At 37.2% G+C, this 14,866-nt stretch overlaps 1 protein-coding gene across 1 annotated transcript in view; it reads right to left on the bottom strand.

Annotated features, from left to right (window-relative positions):
- Nucleotides 1-595: 595 nt before the first annotated feature.
- LOC104462488 (reversion-inducing cysteine-rich protein with Kazal motifs-like) overlaps nt 596-14,866 on the bottom strand; it is a 30,037-nt gene continuing 15,766 nt past the window's right edge. Inside the window, exons 5-10 of the mRNA XM_010074438.1 lie at nt 14,438-14,485; nt 4,970-5,003; nt 3,910-4,107; nt 3,249-3,516; nt 1,732-1,911; nt 596-812 (exon numbers count right to left, since the gene is read on the bottom strand). Coding sequence (XP_010072740.1) covers nt 596-812; nt 1,732-1,911; nt 3,249-3,516; nt 3,910-4,107; nt 4,970-5,003; nt 14,438-14,485 — 945 coding nt within the window. The remainder of the gene's footprint in view (nt 813-1,731; nt 1,912-3,248; nt 3,517-3,909; nt 4,108-4,969; nt 5,004-14,437; nt 14,486-14,866) is intronic.

Here is a 14,866-nt window from a genome sequence, read left to right on the forward strand (position 1 = left end):
ATATATATGTGTATATGCTACAGTTTACATACAGGGGTAGGAACAAACTCATGAGACAAAGACAGGAACCACTGCTTACACTACACTTCCTCTACTTTGGGCTTGGTGATCTTTATTTTCTGTGGCTTCATATGCACATATCTTTCAAGACCAAGCATTTCCTTGATTTACTAATGTCTAATATGGGTTGAACTCTGTCTCACTACCTGTACTATTAACTAGTCTCTTTTCTATTCAATCACCTATTTTCAAAATTTATTTTTCTAAAAAAAAAATTTCAATTTTTTTCAGACCTTTCTGTCAGGTGAAAATCACCCTAGGTCCCAAAACCAAAAGAAAGGAAGGGTTTTATAGACACCACAGAGAGCCACAAAAACCCCAACAATAAAACAACGTTATAACGGAAGCATCCATATCCTTCTCCATTTACAGTGATGGAAATTCAAGCAATGGCAAATACACCAGCTACTATTCCTTCCGTGTTTGCCTTGCCACGTTTTCCGAATATAAGTCAAACACAGTCCAACAGGAGCTTTTTAGTTCTCATTGAAATCCTTAGCAGAACCTCTAAACTGTTTCCCCCCGCCCACAGTACTTACTTGCAGATGATACTTCCTCTAGATTTGCTGTGGCAAGGTTTAATCTGGAGCGAGCAGGCAATTGCCTTCCACATTTCTGGTTGACATTTTTTAATATCAAGCACGGGAATATTTATAAATGGCATCTTAATACTCCCTTTTTCCCATAGCTTTATGTCATTCATGGCTCCCTGGTCTGACTGAGTATTGCAGCTCCTAAAAAGTTCTGTTGGTCTTAAAAGAAGAAGTTAAGATATGGCATGTACACAAGAAAAAGAAAACACTACACAGTTTACCTTTCACCATATGAATTCTACAACCTTGATATGGCTTCTTTTTTGTGGTATAGAAGAAATTAATCCCTTCCACAGCTAAGCAAGATCAAAATAAATGTGAATTCCGGCTTTAAGAAAAATAAGCTTTTTAAAACTCAAGGCTGAAACTTAATTTTTTTTTACCTGAAGGAAGTTGACTTAAAAGCAAATATCTTTGATATCCTGAATATCTGTGCAAATGTTTCCTGGTGAATCACTAATGCAAGTTGACTTAACGTTTATATTTGCCCAGGCTGCATCTATCACATGTGATTCTACTACTCACATTAACACTCATGGCACTGTATAACATTTCAACATGAAAAGGCAGAGATCTCTAATAGCTAACAAAATTTTAAACTTTTGTGAAACTCAAACCATTTAATTTGTAACCTTGCAATTTCTAATTCAGATGCCACTTTTAAATCATGCATTTTGCCCTATAGAGTATAAAATCACAGAAATATCTCTGAAAGGAATTCTGAAAAAGAGTAACATGCAAATGTAACAAGCATTTTAACCTTATTTAACATACACAACACTCCAGTCATCATGGCTTACTTGTCTATACAGTAAAACAGAGGAACATGTTGCTAACACGTTATGACATTTCACAAGTTCATGGGTTAGCTTTTATTCTTGTAAGTTTTGTTATGTCTTTTGTTAACTAATTTCCAAAAGTTTACTATAAAGAAAACCTTTATTTTGAAATTATCTAAAAAATGTTTGCAGAAAGACAGCTACAATCTCAAAATAAGCCTGAAAAACATTTTATTGTTTTATTTTTTAAATCAAAGCATAGGAATTCCTTTATAAAATATTCAATGTCTCTCTCCTACCTGTTATTAAAATTAGTGCAGTAAGTAAGATTTCTACAGCCCAGCTGACAAGGTTCTCGTACATCTGCTAAACAGGTCAACATGGAAACTTCAACTGCATTATACTCACAAAAGCGATCAAATTCTTGCCAGCTCTGTGAATTGCCCCAGCTCGTGCTATAAAGTTTAGTGCAGAGCTCTCTGAAAAACATATAGGTGAAGAAAATAAAATTAAAAGAACACCTACGCTCACTGCAGAAGCTTGTGTTAGTGCCCACAAAGTCTCTGCAAGAGTACTCAAATGCTGTGCTCAAAGCAAATGACCCCACTTCACTGTTTTCTAAGTTTTCCAGTTTTGCTTGTAATTTTACTGGTAATAATATGCAATACTTACATACTACAACAATACTTGTAATAAATCTAGTTTGACGTGATAATGAACAACTTCCAATCCCTTCCTTCAACGTCAAACCACACCTTCTCCTCCTACAGAAATGATTGGCAGAAAAATGCATTTCTTCTTTTGCCCTGATGTCTGAAACAGGTGACTGTTGCTTCTGTTCGAGATGTTTCCTGCTGCTAGCCCTACCCAAGCCACTTTGGTCACAGCAATATCCTACAAACTACAACTGTTCCCATCCCAGCTGAAGGTACGGAACTTCACTGTTCTATTAAAGTCTACAGCACATGGAAAACGTGTGGGAAGGATCCATTTTTAGAACTCATTGTCAAAGCAAGCAACTAAAAGATATTGTATCAACTGCCCTATGCTACTATGTTCTAAGAAATAACCAGGGCTCTACTACTAAACTCCTTTTAAGATTCTGCTGCATCCAGGATCTGTTTTTTTTTTGTTGTTTTTTTTTTTTTTTTTTACTGGAAATTTTGATACAAAAGAAAGCAACAGCTCAAAAATCAATGTTTGCAACTTATTTTGACATATTGGTGCATTTAAAATGCAATAATGATCTGTTTTTAAAGTGGACAGATAACCACTACAAACTAAAAATACTCCAATCACAGTTATTTGCAAGTGTGCAACTATTTGTTGAAAACTTTTTTTTTTAAAATGCTGGAAGTTAGTTAAATTATTTAATTATTAAATAATCTAAGTTATCTTTAATTGACAAAAATCTGAATAGCCTATAGTAAGGAATACTGCTAAGATTTTAGCACGTAGCAACCAGGTACTTGAGAGTTTGTGCAGTTCATTGTCCCCTTGTCTCTCTTTAAGCATCTGGTTAAGGCCTCTGCATCTTCTTGCAATACTGGCTATTAGAGCCAGAACTTAGTGTATGTGTTATAATAAGACAGTGCTAAAAGTGAGAAAAGTGTGATTCCTCTTCTGGAACAGCAGTTTTTGAGATCCAAAGTATGGACAGGATGCGACACCCATTTGATTACCTAAACCTATACTTTTTCTAAGAATTGACGGAACTCTTTATTTGATGTACATAGCAGGATGCAGGCAAGGGCCTGGTATGAGACAACTTGTGAAGCATTTTCACAACTGGAAACGAGGGTAGACAGATACTGACCTACATGTGGAAGAATTTGCTTTGGAACAGCAATGGAGCTTAGCTCCATCCAGGCCTGTTGAAGGTGGAGGGTGCACAGTGACTCCTGGGTGAACAGATCTTGAACTCTCAAGAAAACATTGCCACAGTGGATCCTGAGGGAGAGGCATTGTTTTGCAGCCTTCTATAAGTCCATCAACAATTTCAAGCTCTGTTTTCATTGATATTAGAATTCTTTTACAAGCAGTCTGACACGCAAAGTCTTCTGCTCTATCACAGCAATACAAACCTGTTAAAAAATTAAAACCAGTCAATGATCAAGGATACAACAACCACCAAGATGCATGACATAATAGCCTTCAGAGAAAAAGTGTGTAAGGAGGCTTTTCCCCCTCCAAACAATCTCAAATAACATCGCTTCTTTTAATGCAAACAGAATCAACTCTGGAAAAAAACCCAACACCAATATGTAGAATTAAAAAAAAAATAAATAAAAATCAATAATGCACCTACAAACAAAAGTCATCATCGAAATTAATAGAATTACAATGTAGAAATATACTAATGCAATTTATACAATAGACTTAGACAATAACACATTTTATATAAAAAGTGCATGCAATCCTCCAACATTTTCAGTATTTTTTATACCTTTCAGTAAAGAAGGGTTTTTTATACTTACTGTCTGTAGGGTTTCTCATTGGATACGACTGTGTGTAGTTGTTCACACAGTGTATAAGCTGTGGGCTAATGGATGCACAGTAGTTTTCAACTGCTTTAATTTGTGAAGGGCCAGGAGAAGAGTCTGTCCGAAAAATGGCTTGACAATATTCCCGACAGTTTGTATGATGACCTGCGTAACTGCAACAGAGCGACCCCACTGGGGAAACAAACAAACAGAAAATCTGTGGGTTCCTACACAGAGAAATGAAGAAATGAGCATGTCTGTAACCACACGCAATGACGCTGAAGGTATTACTGTGAAAAAACCTGAAGAAAGTCTTCTATGCTCTATTAAAATAATCCCTGTCCACAGAATGACTAGGAATAGCTGTAACCAGCCAAACTACATTTGTTTGTTTGGCTGGAGAAAAAAAGCCCCTAAAGCCATCTTGAACTCAAGTTCAAAACCAGCAATCCGGGTGAATTTTATCTTCAGCTGTTTTGTTCTTATTAAGGTAACCAGACTGGTCCTGTAAGTGAATTATTAGACAAATACTAATTGAAAACAAACACACGAGAGTAGCATCCTAAAACTAATTAAAAAATTTAGACAGATGGTATTGTGATTCACCCATTTTTGATATGTTACTAAATATACAGCTCTTGAGAAATACTTTTACTAGAATTAATTCTGAGACATTGATTTCATTTTGTATAGACGGACATCAGGCAACAAAACACTTGCACGGTGCAAGATTTCATCTCTGCACTAAATTTTGTTACTTAACACTCATCAAGTGAACAAAGCTGAAGGAAAAAATTGAGCTTCTACGCCATCATCAAAATAGGCCAAAAAACCCCCAAATCAGATGGACAAATTAAAAACTGATACAAATTATATGAACAGCCCAATCTCTTTACCACTTGAGCAAGAAAATTTATGCATGTGGTTTGTCCTTCTATGGAACTGAATCAGTGTGATTTGTGTATATGCACACCCACTGAATTCCTTACAGTTTAGAGAAAAAAGAACGATATAAAATAATAAAAAAAAGAGAAACTATTCATTACATACTTACTTTCATTTCTGTTAATACAACTAAAGAGAGCATTCTGAAATCAAAACAAAAATAGCGTTACAAGCCAGAAAACTTCAAATAAATATTTAAGTGTCCAGTCATTTCTTTTCATGAGCTAATAAATCTAACTTTGTTAATATTTGTTCAAATTAGATTGGATTAAAACAACAAAAATATACAAAAAACCTGAAAGTAGGAAATTAAAATATCAAGGGTCATTCGAGTTCTGTGTGCACTTGTAATAAAATAGATAAATACTCAAGCAAGTAAACAGGAAAACTTTCCTGGACTAAATTAGAAACGGCATGCTGTAACAGGATGTCCTAAAAAGGTGCTTTTTTTTTTTTTAAATGACAATGATTTTAAAGATGTGGAAAAAAGAAGTCTGCACAGAGGCACACACGCAAATACAAAATCTCAACAAACTAACTCAACAACTACATACCTGAGAAGCTAAAGCATGCTATCAGCTCCCTGAGACTGCAGCCAAAAGGTACGGGGGGGATATACAACATGTTCAATGACAGAAGCAGGGAAACACGTACATCTGCTGTTTTGTTTCAGAGAACTCTAATCCACGGAGCAATCATAGAATCATCATCATTAACTGTCACCTAGCCCAACCTCCCTGCAATGAGCAGGGACATCTTCAACTAGATCAGGGTGCTCAGAACCCTGTCCAACCTGACCTTCAACGTGTCCAGGGATGTGACATCTACAGCCTCCGGGCAACCCGTTCCAGTGCTTCATCACACTTACTGTAAAAAATGTATAGCATGTATGTAGTCTGAATCTACCCTCTTTTAGTTTAAAACCATTAACCTTTATCCTACCACAATAGGCTCTACTAAAAAGTCCCCCCCCATCTCTCCTGTAGCCCCCTTTCAGCACTGGAAGCTGCTCTAAGGTCTCCCCGGAGCCTTCTCTTCTCCAGGCTGCACACCCCCAACTCTCTCAGCCTGTCCTCATAGGGGAGGTGCTCCAGCCTCGGCCCATCTTCATGTCCCTCCTCTGGCCCTGCTCCAACAGGTCCACGTCCTTCCTGTGCTGAGGACCCCAGAGCTGGATTCAGTACTCCAGGTGGGGTCTCATGAGAGCAGAATAGAGGGGGAGAATCTCCTCCCTCAAGACTTCTGAACTCTTGCCCAAAACAACCAGAGTCTTCTCCATACTGAAAAAGTGCATTTCTTCTTAAAAAAATAGATACCACATATAAGCTTTCCAGAAAAGACGAAGACACGAGGTTGAAATTCCAAAATGCAGTTGCCAATTATCAAAGACTTTAAAATAAAACGATTGTGAAAAAGAGGAGAAATCTGAATCCCCTCCACACCTGACCCCCCCTTGTCAGAACACCAGATTAGAAAAACTGATCAAACACATTAACATAGGGACAAAACATCATCCCCACCTTCCCAAAGTTTCTCATTTTAATTTCCCCTATCCTCATCATTAAGCAAATTTGTATTTTACACAACACCTAGAGAAGAAAACAGAAATGCTATCATACTGATCCACAAATATAATGTGGTATTGAAATCCTGCTTCAGTACAGCAAAATATCAGATGTGCTACCACCTCTACATAAGAAAAGGAAAAGACTTCAAAATACAAACCTAACGTAAGCTCAGAGTTCACTAGATTCTTCATCTATGTTAGTTACTTGTCTAACAGGCAGCTTCAGCTCTACTAAACAGCTTCAGTGCACAATCCATGCTTTCTGCACCCTTTCCCATATTCACCTTCAGAGACATCTTCAATCCTGACATCAGGATGAATCAGTACATATTAGAGTCCCAACTTCTTATTTTGCTGAAGTGCTACTCGTTAAGCACGTCTTCCACTATACAACCACACAATTCTGCAAACCCACTTTCCCTTCTTAAATTTTTTCCCTCCCCCATGAAAATTCTGTAAGTATCCAAGTAAAAACATGATTCTTTTTAAAATGTTCTTCATTTTCATGGCCATCTTCATCCTCTTTTCTGTTGTTCATTTAAGAGTAGGCACTTGAGAACAGACTGGCTCTCTCTGTGCTAATTAGCATTCAAACGAACCAGCACTCCTGCACAGACAATTCTGATGACAATCTGAAGAGCCAAAAGAACTGTTTACTGTACCAAAAGATGGAAGACTCACATTTTAGTTTAGATTTGAAAAGCCTCAAGCCTTGATGTTTCAGTCTGTAACATGCTATTAATGATTTTATACTATGCTGTAATTGAAATCACAAGTTCCAAGTTGCCAATTACTCTTCATGCCATGTAAAGCACAGTGCCACAATCCTGTTTCCCAGTTTCACAATTATATCATCTTCTGGATAATGTATTTTTGGATACTGAAATATGGTAACAGTCAAACGCTAGATTTTAAAGAGGACAGTCCCAATGCTGTAGTAAGCAACAGCACTTTCTTCTTTTTACAGTCAGAAACCAATAGAAACCATGGGCAAACCATGGCAGATGTGGCAATGAAATAATGACCGTAAGAGAATAAACACAAATCTAACTTGAAAATTTAAGTTAGTTTTCCATGAACACCAGCTACTTATAATTTTAGTGATCATGAGTAAAAGCACAGGTCTATTGAGAACTCCTCACAAAAAATTCAAAAGCCTGCCTTACATAAAACAGCACCCCAAGCCTCACAAAGTTACAATCCAGACATTTTATTTCCATTCTTCTAGTACCCTCTACCAAATTTTAGATCTTGTCTGCCAAGGCCACAGTTACTGCGTAATTTCTCTGAGACAGAGAATGAATTTGTAGCAACATTCCCCATCCCAGCAGCAAATTTTCATCTGATTCACTTCAGATTTTCCCTCTTTGCTACCTACAAAGCAAATCCTGTCACCCATTAATCTGGGTATCATGGACGAGGGACAAGAGAACTCACGGAAACAGAACATGGAGACAGCATCACCATCCTACATCTGTAAAGAACAGATTTATACTGTTGCCTAAAGGCTCATGTAATGTTTATAGCACCATACATCCTTCTCTATGGATGCCACACAATGGTTATCAGAAAGTCACTGCTTCAGTGTGGCCACCAGGTTTTTTTGGGACCTTTCACGTATGAAAAAAGAAACAACTGTCAGATAGAAATTGCCATACACAGCACCCCTCTGACACAAAACTGACTGTCCTCACAAGCTGCTGAAAATAAGACTTCTCCACACCCACCCTGTATCAATGTCATGTTACTTAAAAGTTGAATGTTACAACAAGTTAAAAAGCAGTTCAGGGATAACAGCATGACTGGCCCTGTTGGCTCAGACTGCAGTTTATGACCACACACAAACCAGAGAAGAATGTTGAGAAGATGATGGTGTCTACCAACGTTCCTCCTCTAAAGAAGCGCTGAAGTTGAGACAAAATGATCTTTTTATTGCAATTTTACACACCAATTTTATACAAGCAGGACGCCCTAACCAGGTAATAAATCTTCCTTCTGTAGTTTGAAACTCTGGTTCTGCAGACTGCTGGATCACTGTAATAACGCTCGTATTTCTGTTAAGAGGAGGTGCTCATATTTCTCTTTTCCACCTTGTTTTCAACTCTTCTCTCCCTGTTCCCAGTTCTAGAGTCTTGTATGCCTTGACACCAGCTCTGGCACAAATCATCTTCTCGCCACCTGATTTTTCTCAGTAACCCTGCTGAAAACTCCTTTTTCTCATCTCCTAGGAATTTAAACCGGCTATTTCAATAGGTATAATACTAAGTTAGACTAGAACAGAATCACCTTTTAGAGATCATTTTTTAGAAGGACCTGCCAGAGGCACAGTAAGGTAAGGAAGAGTGTATTTGTATGGCTAGCAGTGGGAGGAAGCGTTGCAGAAAGGAATGGGCAGTTGCAGGAAGGAAAAAGAACTTCAGCTGCACTGAGTTGTTAAAGCAACTCACCATATTCCACGAAACTAGTGCCTGCAGCCACCACAGAACACAGTGCTACTCAGGGTGCTGTCTCTGCTCTTTGTGTAGGTCTGGATAATTGTTCAGTGTCCCAGAAAGTACAGGCACACATGTGGGGAGCATAGCTATACCGACATGAGAGAATCTTAAATAAAATACAATTTGTGTGTAGACACCTGCTCGTAAATAAAGCTGATAACAGTGTCAGATGGTCAGCCTGATTTGAATGACTAACCGTAACTTCCATTACAGAACAGAGGGTTAATACCCATCTCCAGTAAAGTAGCACTCATAGTCAAGAAATCAGCAGCTTTTCTGCCCACTCAAGCTTCCTTCTGGATCTGCTAATGAACTGTCTGAAGAGAAAAGACATAGAAAACAAAGCAAAAGATAAAAGAGAGATATAGGTAAGGAAAAACAAAACAAAACCTCAGAAAAAAACCCAAAAGAGCAGAACAGAAAAGGATGTTCTCCTTAAAGGAAGAACTAAGTCACCAAGATCTGGGAAAATGAGGATAAAAAGGCAATACTGTGTACAGACACAGAGTCTGATGCTCCATTTTCAACTTGTGAAAAAAAATATGAAATGAACAAAGATGGCAATATTGAAGTTTATAAAACACAAACATAATGATTTGTTTTACTTGCACATGAATCTCATCTTTCAGACTTCTCTTTTTTTAAAAGAGACGTTGCTGCAACTGGTGATTAAAGCCAGTGAGTATATAAGCAGAAGGAACGGAAAGGGACAGGCAGACAGACAACGCAACTGTGTATGCCTTAAAGAAAACAGTCTCAAAGATCTTTTGCTTTTATGGAAACTGGAAAAGGCAGCTGAAGTTTACCCAGCAGAGAACATCGTCCAGTATTGCTCATGAGAAGCTCCCTGAAGAAAGATTTTAGCCAGTACTGCAGGACCTAACTGGTTTCGCTCTTTTTGGAGCTCATCAGCTGCAGGTAACGGCTCAAAAACCAAAATGCATGCACACAAACACAAACAGAGCAGAATGTTTTGCTAAAGGAAGAAGTCTTCTGCATTGTAAGGTCTGCTTTTGCATTTTTTCTAGATGGCTGCCTCTTGTGTCTTGAATAAAAAGTGATGGTGAAGTTGCTCTTTCACACCAGAAATTAAGAGTATTTTGCTAAAAATCAAAGATTATTTTCCTCCCTAAAAATTATCAGAGTATCTGTATCTGCTAACTCTGGCAGAAAAATAAGTTTAGTACTGTTGTCTTGGGCAACCTAACCATGTTAAATATTTGAATATAGCTCCTATCCAATTAAGGCCATCTTAATTTAGAAGTATTACCTACAGTTAACAAATACACTAGGAAACAAAAATGCCTCGCTCTATGAGAACAGCAATGAAAGACCTGTTAATCTCTCCTTGATTTAATTTAATCCTCAAATTTATCAACAGACGATAAAGTCAGCAGGTAACATACTAAGGTTTCCTGGAATCAGCTGAAGTTTCAAATGATGGTGTACGTCTGTTAAGAACCTTAAAAACTTGCAGTAATTAATGAGTAAGGCTAAGATTTTCCTCAATTCTGTAAACTAGTAAAGAAGTGAGAACGCTTGCACAGTAAGGTAGAACAAAATCTCTGGAACTTAAATTTTGGCAAGATCACCGAGTGTTCTATCAACCTTCTTTGAACAGTAGAAAATAAGAAACAAAAGGCACCAGAAGACAAGATGAAAATAGTATTAGCTACAGCGTGTAGCATATGGTCAGAGTGCATCCTGAATTTGTTACGCAGTACTTCCAGAGGCCACACGTAGCTATGTGCCTTAGGAGTTCATTAACACTGTTCCGGAATCTTTTTCTAAACCATGTCCTGAACAACTCCTTGAGTTACTATCTTTTGTCTTTGAGCCATCCGCACAAATAATTAGGTAAGAGCTAAAAATTGCAGACTGCATTTTTCAGGAGGGATAATTAGCAGACACCGTTCACTAAAACCTCAGCATAAAGCAGGATTATATGACCCTAGAAGATAAAACAAGCCAATACCACAGCGCAGTGAACGCTTTTCCAAATCCCTACTACAGCACTTGAAGCTGCAGGCACTGCATTTGAGGTTTCTGTATTTAAAAACAGTAAGAAAACAAAGTCAGATTAAGCTAAACAGTGCCCAAATCTGTGAGAGCAAAAACACCTTTCAACAGTTCCAGGGACATCAAAAGTGTTTACTCCTGCGTGCCAAAGATAGTTTTAAGAGCAGAAGCTAAATAATTGGCAACATTTCCAATTATATTTTGACTGCATGGCAGATGTTAATAGTGCTCAGCTGCAGCAAAGCTCTCATGACGTCAATTAACTAGAGAAATTTGAATGTCTTCTCTAGTACACATGAAATCAGAACTGGAGTTCCCAGTGTGCACAGAGGTGAACTCGGAGTATGCAGTGCAGCGACTCAAGAGCTGCAGTCTAACAGAAATTTTAGTAATACCCCTTCCATGTACAGAAGACAAGTGAACTTAAACACAATAATAAAGACTTCACAGTTTATTTGAAGCTTTATAAACTATTTTCAGTTACTCCTCCAAGCAGGTATTCCATGTGGTCTTTCAAAAAAAAAAAAAAAAGAAAAAAAAAGAAAAAAAAAAAAGAGCCTCAACTTTACACAAAACTTTTAAACCCAGGAAAAAAATCAGGAAATCCTTCATACAATCCATACAGTCTCCACTTCTTTTTTTCCTTCTTCCTTTGACTATTACCTACCTTCTTTTTAGAGGAAGATGAAGCAGATAGCAGAAAGCTGGAAGAAGTAGTGAAAGACAAAAGAATTGAGATGCATGGAACTAGAGAAGAAAATGAAGACGACAAAATTAGTATCCGAGAAGCAGAAGATAGGAAAAAGGACTAGCAGAAGAAAATCTTTCAAAAAAAGGCAAAAATAAAGTCCATTTCAGTAACACTCAAAAATGCACAGCAAGTTGTGTTAAAGTTTTTAATTTCTGTATGCAGTGCTACTTGAAAATAAAAAATGTTTAATAGGACATGCAATTGTCAATGCACTGATCAAAAATGCATAGCTTATTACAACATGATTAATTTCTAAAATGTGTAAACTCTCCAAATGAGAGGAATCACAAGCTTCATAAATATTTACAGTACAAGTATTCCATGCGATCAGCAGAAAAAGCATCTTCAGTTAACCTTGTGAAAAGCTAGCTCATCAACGCTAAAGTGATCCTGCTACTGTGCCATCTGACACTCCGCTTAGCAACTTCAAACCTTGTGACACCTCCTGCTTGGAGTTCGGGGTTTTTTTTCACTGCTCTGAACACTATGCCCTACCCTTGGAGACTTACCTCGTTCTTCATGCTCACTAACTTAGCAGGAAGCTGAAGGGTAACTCATGAAGGTGGTTCCCTAATCTCAAAAGATTACAGAAGAGTAATACGCAGAGTCCAGTCAACTAACTGTAAGAAGCTTGTGAAAATCCTCTGGGAAATCTTTATGCGAGTATATAAGTAAGATATGAAAGTTGTTAAGTGTTCATGAAAAGGGAATTATACTTTTTTATATTCTTAATTCAGCTAGTTTTTACTTACATGACAGGTACTTATATATCCAACACCTCAATAACAGACTTGAGACCTGATGAACAAGCACTATGATCTATACTGTAAACTAATTCTCAAGATGGATTCTCATTTTTAGTGAATGAAGTAGGAATTCTTAAACACAAAGGCAAACACAGTATGTATGACATTGTATTTACGTGATGCACAGGCTGTTTCTGATCTTGTGTCACCTCTTTCAGTTTTAGATAGCCACTCCCTTAACAGTTGTTCACTTTCTTCCCCAATCAACCCAACTGCGTACAGTATGGTACCGGTCACAGACACAGAAGCTACTTACAGACTGCAGAGGGAGCAGGTCTAGTTAACCAAGGCACCAAAAAATTGTTGGGTTTTTTTGTGTGTGTGTGTTGTTTTGTTTTTTTTTTTTTTTTAAAAAAACCAAAACAGAGGAAGAATGACTAGAGGGTGAAAAAGCAAAGGTTCTCTCCAGAAGTACTTTTCCAATCTCCTAGCTTAGGCAAAACTTCCTTGAATTTTATCTAACCAATGGGTCTCTTGAGAGCACTGTAAGTACTATTTTTGATGAATACCTGTAAGCCTAGATATGCAGGAAAACCTCTTGTCATACAAAATACTGTTAATAACTGAAGATCTACATCAGATACTTAATTTCTGTCCCTAATACCATATCTGTATCTGCTACTCCTAGTGCTCATTAAAGAGTTCTCTTCCCTTCTCCACCAGCCAGAAGACTGATTCCTTCTTCCACCATTTTTCTCCCTCTCCTCCTCTTTCAGTGCTGCACAGATAGAAAGAGTGAAGGCTTTCTGTACAACAGCAAGATCACTCTTGAGTAAGAGTGAGGGACTCACTTTCCAAAATTCCAGATAAAAACTGGAAAAAGAACTAGGAAAAGTAAATAAGATGACTTTCACCATTTTGTAGTCATTCTTTAATGTCTTACCTTTCCTCTCCCGTTCTCCTTCAACCCATATTGGCCAACCTCCTACAGCAAAGCAGAAATCCAGAAAAAAAGAAGGAAACAGACCAGCATAATAGAGGAGAAGCTTACAGATGTTGACAGTACAGCATATCATAGCACGAAAGGAGACAGACCTACATAAAATGAAAATTCACTTTTAAGAGAACAAACCTATGGCCTTCACCAGTGAAGAGTCTAGGAAAATACTCTGTTGATTGTTTAGAGAAAAGGACCAAAGGAGGGGGGAAAAAAAAAAAATAATGTTTCCTGGAAAAACCGAAAACCTGGTACACTTCTGCCCTAATCAAGAGAACAGAGAATTGTCTGATAATCCTGAACTGTTGATTATGAGCAGAACTTCTGCAGTACTACTGAATTCAGGACAGGAAGAAATTAGATGAAAAGGGGGAGGAGGAATCTGGCTTTTAATTAAGAAATAGATCAAAGGAAAATAAGTCCTAGCAGAATAGCATTTCTATAAACTGTGTTAAAAAGAATATAGGTAAAAGCAGATTTCTGAAAATATTCTGATTATTATTTTTAGGAGCAGAACAGTAAAAATAATTGCAAGCATTCATAGTTTCACTGAAGTTATAAAAAAGTATTCATTTGAAATTACTTATATTAGACTAGGATACTTAAAAGGTTATTCTTTCCCGAATTTATTTCTTCAGGTCGCTTTTAAACTCTCTCCCACTCAGAAGGCGAAATGTTTCTGATGGAATGAATGCCGATTTTCATCAGAACCCCTATGAAACAAATTTTTTTGGAAGCCATGTCTCCATTTTGAAAATTGCATCTTTTTCATTCAAATTAAGATATATGCAAGTCTAAAAAAAGACAAGCCCTTTTTACAGAAAACAATTGTACTTTTACAAAAACTGCAGAGAGAGGTAATTTACATTTGGATGAAAAGGAGTATATCCAGAAATATGACAATAAGAAGATTGGACTTTCCCTCTGCTATAGGATACATTTTACAGAATTTATAAACCCATTGCTTTTTAATAAGATATATCCAGACACATAAACACATACCTCGTACTCCTTCCTGCAGACCTTTAGAACATCATTCTTTGCAGAAGCCTGAAAGACCAACAAATTTCTCCATTTGTAGTAAAAAATAATAAAATCATGTTGCAAAATAAAAGACAATTCTACCTTTATATTATCTGTGACAACCATGGATTCATGATCTATTTAAATGTTCCTGTTAAGAACCTGAAGAATCCATGTAAAGCTTTAAGAAAAAAAAAAAGTAGAAGCCATGACTGTCAATACTACATTTAATTAACAACTAAAACCTCATATTTCTGCATCAAGTTAGTTGACATCAGAAGCACTCAAAGCAATTTTGTTTTCGTGAAAGGTTTACCAGATAGGGCAGAATACAGGAAACATTTAAGAAATGGAAGAACTCGAGCATAAAAATCTCCCCATTTTTCATGCTCAGTACCACTTATGTGC

This window comes from Pterocles gutturalis, unplaced genomic scaffold, assembly GCF_000699245.1.
Source record: "Pterocles gutturalis isolate BGI_N339 unplaced genomic scaffold, ASM69924v1 scaffold20332, whole genome shotgun sequence".
In the NCBI taxonomy this organism is placed as follows: Eukaryota; Metazoa; Chordata; class Aves; order Pterocliformes; family Pteroclidae; genus Pterocles; species Pterocles gutturalis.